Source organism: Saccostrea cucullata, unplaced genomic scaffold, assembly GCF_032062105.1.
Source record: "Saccostrea cucullata isolate Sc308-1 unplaced genomic scaffold, CSIRO_AGI_Scuc_v1 ctg18052, whole genome shotgun sequence".
NCBI lineage: Eukaryota > Metazoa > Mollusca > Bivalvia > Ostreida > Ostreidae > Saccostrea > Saccostrea cuccullata.
In genome coordinates, this window is record NW_026921880.1 from 1 (window position 1) to 8,794 (window position 8,794).

The 8,794-nt window shown below is 32.7% G+C and overlaps 2 protein-coding genes across 2 annotated transcripts; both read right to left on the reverse strand.

Moving 5' to 3' along the window:
* Positions 1-815: 815 nt before the first annotated feature.
* Positions 816-5,394, reverse strand: LOC134260849 (titin-like; the record flags this gene model as incomplete). Its single annotated transcript, XM_062743380.1, has 8 exons — positions 5,145-5,394; positions 4,645-4,938; positions 3,330-3,433; positions 2,578-2,710; positions 2,196-2,468; positions 1,713-1,831; positions 1,526-1,576; positions 816-992 (listed from the first exon to the last, which is right to left on the reverse strand). Coding segments are annotated over exons 1-8 (1,263 nt in total), but the record flags the coding sequence as incomplete, so codon positions are not given.
* A 60-nt stretch (positions 5,395-5,454) lies between these two features.
* Positions 5,455-8,462, reverse strand: LOC134260850 (uncharacterized). The gene is made up of 5 exons (XM_062743381.1): positions 7,914-8,462; positions 7,768-7,830; positions 6,531-6,698; positions 6,383-6,422; positions 5,455-5,845 (listed from the first exon to the last, which is right to left on the reverse strand). Exons 1-5 carry the CDS (start codon positions 8,028-8,030, stop codon positions 5,505-5,507), a joined length of 729 nt encoding a protein of 242 aa, XP_062599365.1. The 5' UTR covers positions 8,031-8,462; the 3' UTR covers positions 5,455-5,504.
* Between the last annotated feature and the right edge of the window lie 332 nt (positions 8,463-8,794).

Below are 8,794 nucleotides of genomic sequence, written 5' to 3' on the forward strand. Positions count from 1 at the left end.
CATTTTCCAATAATCTTTTCGTTAAATGTCATATAAATTATGTGGGGCAGCGGGCATCTAACAAGAAAATTTTATATTCCCTGAAAATTAGGTATTGAAAAATCTTATCAATATCCATATTTTTAGGATTTGGTTGTAAAAAATGCTCTGAATATTTTAAACTGCTATTAATAAAACAGTAATAAGTATGGTTTGAATTATAAGTTAAATATTTAATGCATAATACTACCTAAAAATAAGTTTTCACGCGTCACAAGCATAATAATAATCGGGTTCAATGTAAGGACTATTATATATACCGTTAATGCGCATGTGTGACACTATGACGGAAGTGAAGAAAGATAATACATTAAGTTTCAACTTTGGTCGTTTCGATACGATATTTTTTATTTAAAAATGTGAGAAGTGGTAAATTATACTACTTTTTGTGTCTATGTCATACATTTTTCGATATTCATAGATACAAATAAGTGGTTTGCCAGCACATCTTTATAACGTCTGGTTTCTGATCACAAGAAAAGCTCGGCTCCGTCTACATAAGATGCAAGTTGTTAATCATGTTTTTATCCACATACAAATAGATAAAATCTACGTAGGCGGAGATGAATATGTTCAGTATTTCCACTTTGCAATGTCTGATTGTTTAAAACACTCTATTTATAGGCGATCGCGAGCTTGGAAGGCAGAAATCGTCTCTATATGAGTGAACAATTCTCGAGAGGGACGTTAAACAATATACAATCAATCAATCAATCTGCTTAATCAACAGTTATTACATTAACTTCCCTATCAATTTGTTAAGTAGCTTATCTTACCTCTATATTAAGCGTATATGGAATTTTTAAAAATCTGGCGAATGTTTCTACTGTAATATACGAAGAACAATCTCCAGCCTTCGGACATTTTATAGTAGATGTTGTACATGTCCCGGCAACGCACTGAAGACATTCCAAGCAATACGAATCTTTGCAGTTTTCAAAAGTTGCAATAGCCTAAGAAATGATAAAAAGCAATTAATTTAGCAAAAGTTATTTTTGAAATGGTATTTTAACTGAAAAATTGATAAAACAAATGGTTTGATGATTTTCTAAAGGAATATTTTTATATATTCATTCAACAAGTCGCCTGCATAACGTATTTGGTAAGAGGTCTGATTTAAAGTCGCGAAGTTGATCCTTGCGTCGTTGGTACGAATCCCACTGTGGGACGTGAAGACATGTCCTTAGGAGAAGACCGTATAAACCGAGGTCCAATGTCGCAGATATCACTGGCACGGAAAAAGATCCCTTACTGCTCAATGGCCCTGAGTACCGAATATAGAACAAAATGTGTAGCTATCCACCGGCAAGTGGTGGCGTCTCCATATCAGTGAAAAATTCTAGAGTGCGACGCTAAATAACACACAAGCCATTCTACTAAGAAATATTTTATATATGCAATGTCAACTCTCCCTCTCTCTCTCTAAGATTTGTCTAGGATAGGCAAAGCATGATTTTAAAGCGTAGTGATGCAATCAAAGACTTACAGTTTTATTGCAAATTTCACATTTGACTCGATGGGTGTATGGTCTATGAATCTGAAACAAATATATACAGTGTATTTGATCATAAATACTCAATGTGCGTGTTTTAATAAATGAACTATGAAATCAATTTTACTTACACATATTGAATGATTGCTTTCTATTTTTGATTCTTTTTATTAAAATTCACCTTTACTAGAGAGCTTTGCACAGCCTGAACAGTCTCTTGTTCCATTTTTGTGATGGATTTTGTTAAAGCTTCATTTCTGGGTGTACTTTGATTTGAATTTCTGTTGTAAGTACTGCTTCCTTAATAATGCAAATAAAATAGAAGGAGTTTAATAGCACAAAGAATTGGCCTGACTTGGCTTGTATCTATACAAATATGAGATTTTTTTCCCCAGAAGATGATACGCTCATAAGGACCAACATGTGCAGTTAAACTTTTAATGTTCATTTCATAGTAGTTGATTCTTGTATAGCAAATGCAAATCATTGAAAGCATTTTTTTTCCTTTCAAAAGAATAAATTTAATGTATTTTATGCAAAAGGTGTAGCCAAACCTAATATTTATCTCATATACACTGTATGAATGTAGGATGTACATTCCTGTTTCGTAATAAAAGCGTATCAACCATTACACAATGGAATCAGGAATATTAGTATAAACTACCTGGTTCAGTCTCTATCGATATCCGAATCTGTTTACTTTTACCGATCCCTGCCGTACTTTGTACACAGAGTCTGTAAAGTCCTTCATCTTGCTTTGTTATTTTATTTATCCTCAATTTGGTTTCGGTGACGTCATATTTTCCAGGCAATTTCGGTAGATTTAATCCATCCCTCTGCCATATTCTCTTTTTAATTGGCCAAGATGATTCTATAAGTCCGTTCAATTCGACAGTGTGTTTCTCCGCTGTTTGTGTGAGGGAAACTTTAGGATTTTCTAAAAAAAAATACAAAAATGTATGAAATATCATTTAACTTTTCTTAAAATGGGAATATTCGTTTGATGTTTAACGTTCTAGATGAAAAAAAAAATATAAATAAATCACCGCCGGAGAAATTAAACGTGATTGCTTGACTGGAGTTGGTCCCAGCTCTGTTCTCTACAACAGCCCTGTATACACCTTCATCATCTTGTGTAACATCGTTTACATACAAGTGTATATTCGTTGCCACCTTTTTCTATCCTGTATTTGCATAACCTTCTCTGGTCAATAAATTTGTCGTTAGCTAGCCACCGGACATCTTTAAGTGGTGATTAGGAATGGATAGTCGTCACAAATTTCAATTTTTGTTCTTTTCAAGACAAACATTTCCATGGTTACTTCGGTGGCTTTTAAAGAAAATGTATGTTTTATTAATATTTTGTTACATACCTTTTGGTCAGTGTATTCATCTCATAATATCAACATTATGAAGTATATACAAGTTTCATAAATTGCATATGCCAGGAAATATAATTATACCTTATATAAACTACCACATCTACCGGTAATCAAACTACAATATTATGATGATTTGTATATAAATTACCAGTATGATACTTATTTATTATTTTTATGGAATTTATCAGACGTGTTACACTGTACTTTTGAATATATCACAAGAGAAACCACGCTTACCGTCTGGGATTTTTAAATCAATCTCCGAACTTTCGACCCGCCATGCTACACTTTCTGCAATAAATTTGTATCTTCCTATATCTTTCGCTGTATAGTTTTTGATAACAAGGGTCCGACGAGTACTGTCAAAAACTTCTGTCATATTTTGAAAAATTATAAGATCAATTCCATCTTTTTGCCATTTTGATATCAGGAGAGGCCACTTTGGAATCAATCTCTGCCACCACAGTAAAGCACTTTTCATGAATATTATGGACGAATGAGAGTAATAATTTTGGTGGATCTGAAAACAATAACTTACAATTTTGATAATGACAAAGGCATGTTCAATGCATCTCATTGCAGTCTAAAACATTTTTTACCAAATAAATATCTCAAAACTAGATACTTTTTAACAAAATGACATATGAGATTATCAAACAGAAAGACTTGAGAGGTTTAAAGGTTTGAAATGTGGATGAACTGAAAGAACCGTCATAACGAAAGCGATAGCATGCTTGTCATACGGTGGAAGAAAAAAACTAATTCAAAAGGTCATTATAAAACTAAGGAAAACCAAAGTCAATAAAGAGAAGGAAAGTAAAATATTGATGAAATATATTGAGATTTTACAGCAACTGAGAAATAACTTTTGGATCAACCCTTGGTCGAGCGCTGTTCGGAAATCTTGTGTATATGTTTCTTTCGATTGAACGTCTTTTCGGTGAAGATTTGCATATACGTTTGGACAAATATTACAGATTAAGAATTCATAAAAGCAAGATACAATTTACAAAAATTAAATTTAAATGTGTCTAGGGTAGGGGTACCCGGGGCAGTCACGAAATCAGAAAAATGTAACACCAAGATACAACCCCCTGTGGATCAAAAATAGGAGCAAAAATGATTCAACTTATATTATTTTTCAATTTTTTTTTGTCATCATAATGTGCAAGTTCGTTGAAATTCTGATAAGGAATATGGATATCAGTAAAAAAAAAATTAGCACGATAAAGAAATATGATTATGACTACAAAGTAGAATTTTACGTTAAGCCAGAGTCGTTTTACATGCGAAAACATCTGCGGCTGAAGTGACTTTGAAATGACATAGCGATGCTGCTCCAGGTCGATAGACATATGCATGTTTATTATTTTTCACCGGAACTTATCTAATCATCCTATAAATCAAAAATTTTGTTTAATTATTTTATTTGTTTTTTATATAAACTGTTGACAAGTTTAACTGAATTTACCTCTGTCCTTTATGGAGTAAAAGTAAATGTCTCAATAATTTCAGAACAGTCCTTGTATAATGCTCTTTTTTTGACAAGAAAGAATTTTGATTGTAAAGCTCTCATCATTAAGTAACATAAAGTTATTTAACATTATCAAACCTTTCATTACATCAATACCTGTGTGAGAACTCTTTGCACAAGTTCTTTTGGAAGAGCACTCCATTCTCTTACATTATAACAGGTAAAAATTAGAACAATTTGAAATAAACAAGTCATACCTTTTGGAATTCGAAAGACTTTAGTCTCGCTTATTCCTGGTCCATATTCATTTTCAATTGAAACTGTGTACATTCCTTCGTCAGCTTTTCCAACATCAAATATTGTCAGACTTGGTTTAGTCATGGGATGTCGGCTTTCCAAATACTTTTGAGGTTGTTTGTTCAAACATATCTGCTTTCCATCCTTCATCCACTTGGGTGCTTTGGTTTTGAGATTAGACACAATCTCTGTACAAAGAAGCAAGGAATGGTTCTTTTCATTGAAGATAAGTGACAAAGACACACTCGGGACAACTGTAAATAAATGTAAAACTAATTCAGAAAAAATAAAGTTTTTAAAATAACACATATTTTCAAAATATTAAGCAAATTAAGGAGCTGTGTACTAATTCAAGTTCTCATATTTTACAATAGTTATTACATAAGTTTATGAACAGCTGACCAATTTCAACTAAGAACTAATATATACTTTGACTATGTACTCAATTTAATATAAAAACATCTTGGACATTTCATTAAAATGGATGCACTTTTCTCTTTGCCTCCGAGAGTTTCCACCTCACATGAGTATGAACCTTCGTCTTGTTTCCGAAAGTCGTTTATACTTAGCATCCTCTGGCTTTCTTGGTCCAAAATTTTATTTTCAATGATTTTTTTCCCGACATCAGACAGATTAATTTTTCTTCCATTTTTAAGCCAGTGAACACGTTCAATGGGCCATTTTGTGATTATATCTACAATTATAATCCCTCGTTGGTGATTATCGCCAAATTTCTGTCCTAATCGACACTGATGGAGAAGCTGCCCAAATATAGAGGATATTATACCAGAAAAGAAGCTATTTATAATGAATCTGATTTTTAAAAAAAATGTGTTATATAGAGATGATAAATCAATAAATCAACCACACCTTTCTCAACACAGAATTCAACACAGTTACTTGATGCTTTGTAATAAGCATTTTTGGCAGTGAGTGTATATTTCCCTTCGTCTTCTTTTCCAATATTAGATATTTTTAATTGTGGTGTATTTGTTAAAGTTCCCTTTTCTTCATATTTTTTCCCGTCGTTCATTTTTAATGGTTTGTCATCCTTCATCCACTCATGCATATTGATATTAGATTTTGTTTCTATTTCAGCATTCAACAACAAGATGCGATTCTTTTTGTCGATGGACATTTCCACTGAGATATTTGGTTTATCTACATTAAAGCACGTGCACAAAGAATCACTTATCATATCGCATTCAAGGAAGGAAAAAAAAATATTATACCTCATTATAATTTTTCTAAACAACGCGTTATCTGATTGGATCTAGATTATCACGTGATCAGGCCATAAAACTTCATATTTCACCTAAAGCCCTCGGGGAATATGAATTTTCTTGGCTGAATAAATCTTCATATTTCCCTCACTATCATGCAATAAATGTATACTATTAATTCATTTAAAAAATAGCTATTCTGCAATTATGTGGTTCATGTACTGCATATATTCTTACATTACTCTGACACTTATGCTACTGTATCCCATCACATCCCTAAGAACCTGATATAAACAAGCTTAATCGTATGCTTGGTATGAAATCCAACTCCCACAAATTGCTTCATAATATACCACCCGCATTCCATTGAACAATGCAGATTATTTTCTACGTAAAATGGTAAAAAAAATAATATAAAGATAAAAAAAAAATGTAATATGTTATTTGTCCTTATTCTATTATTTTTTTCACTTACCCCTTTGCTCAATTCTCTGGTCACTGGGATCTAAATTTGTCTGAAACATAGAAAAAACACAATTTTTAAAAAAATTACTCTCAGTAGAAACTTTGAAAATAAAAAAATAAAATGAAAAAGTCCCTTTACATAAAAATGAAAACAACACCTCATTTTTCAATGTCCTTTTCAAGAATCCTTGAAAAACTGCAATTGGAACGCGACACATGCAGTATGTCACATCACAGACATGATACTCTTTATCTCTTCGTTCAGATATATCCTTCATGCAATCAGAGCAGTATCCATGTGAACAATGCATGCAGGTGGCGAAAGCCTATTGACACAGAATAAGAAAAACAAACTAGAGCCGAGCTCGTTGCAAAGCAACGAGTAGGTCTTCCGTCCTGTTTGACCGGAAGTAGATTTTATTTATAACAAAAATTCGAAATAACGCCCAAAATAGCTTAAATCCTCTAAAAGGATGTTAATTTATGCAAAAATTTTTAGGTACTTCTGGTCTGACCGGAAGTGACGACGACGGACAGAAAATTAATTTTTATGCCCCCAGAGACATTTGTAACCCCAAAACTTGTCATGAACGTCAAATATACGTATTTTCAGAGTACTTCCGGTTTGGCCGGAAGTGACGTCGCCGGACACATTTAGACGACGCTAGTAGATTGAGCTTGATATTTTGAACAACTTTGCTTCTTTGAGGTATTACAAATTCTTTATAGACATTGAGATAGAAAGAAAAAAGTTTTGGCCCCACTAGGCCCCTTATTTTAGGGGCCAGTCCTTTTTTCGAGATATCATTTGAAAGATCTTGAAATTCTGCACTTCTTTTACTCAATATGTCTTAACAAAATATATCTAGGTAAAAAGATATCTTCGAAAAAGTGTTGCAAATTTTGAAATTCGTGATACGTCTATTTTTGGGACATAGCGAGCGCCGACATGCGGCACTTCCGATTAAAATGAAATACGTTATACATATCTACAGACTTTGGTCTATCATACCTGAAAGTTTCATGTTTCTATCTTGAGCCATTATTGAGAAAGTCTGCGGACAAACTGACCCTTCAAAAATCATAAAATTGGCAACATCTCCAAACCGGAAGTGACGTCATCAAATCGGAAAAAACGCATAAGGTTCAAGTAATGTAACATAAGTCCTGAAAGTTTCATGAAAATCCATCGAGCCGTTTTTGAGAAATCGCGTGCACAAAATCGGTAAGAAAAAAAAGAATAATAAAAGTGGAAAAGAAACCTAAGAATAACAAGAAGGTCTTCCGCTGAAGACGGAAGACCTTAATTACATGACAACATAATGTCTTTTTATTCCCCTTTCCAATTAAAACCGTAAATGATGCATTAGGTGTTAAATGTATCCATATAAATACCTCAGCATTTTTACACTGATCACACTCTTCTTGAAAAACTGCTTTTCTCAAGAATATTTCTTTCTGGAAGGAAAGTATAACATTATTTAATACAGTAGCACAGGGAGTTTTAATGCTCGGAGGAAAAATATTTATAAGTTATTTACCGTCCAGTCGTGTCCTTTTATCACATCTATGACAGCTTTCAGGCATTTCACAGGAGTTCTTGATTTGCAGCAAGGGCAATCGCAGACAATCAAATCCTCAATACAGTTCCACTGCATGAACGGTTCACTCACAACATCAGAACAACTTAACTTTTCTTCAAAACAATTGATGCAAAATGCATGCAGAAAGGAACAAGATTTGTTCCTTAACCTAATCTAAAAATAAAAATTGAATACTTTCAAAGTATTATTTTAAAAAGCGAATCACAGGTAGCAATAGAAATGGAGAAAATTCGAAGTTTATTCCTACTAAACATTTCCGTTTATTTAATATCTGATTGGTTCTTTATAATTTTTATCAAATATTCATTGTTCAGCATTTGTATCCAGAAGCCACACTATACACCGCATATTCTTAATTGAAAATTAATTTTGCGATGTTGCTTTCAACAGATGATTAAAAACACGTCATATGGAGAAATGATGTTCATCTTATTCATGAGATTGCTCCCACGTGATTTACTTCTCATTAATATTCATATAATATTTTTTAAAATTATTTGTACTAAAACCAGCAAGCACAGTTTGTTTTGGTTTTCTTAAGCCTCTGTCATAGTTATTTGGGCAAAATGTTGTGTTATTAACAATTGACAACCCATGACATCATCTTTTTCGGTATAAGTAGGTCACACAGATGCAAGAAATTCGCACAATTTTTCAAATTCATTGCATGTTTAAAGGCATGAAAAAATACATTAACTATCATTTCTAGCGAAATACTATAAATCGTATAAGTTCAACTGTTACTAAAATTATTTTGTTTTACATAATTATACAACACAATGAATGAAAGAATTTAAATGGCAATTTTGACCCATTGT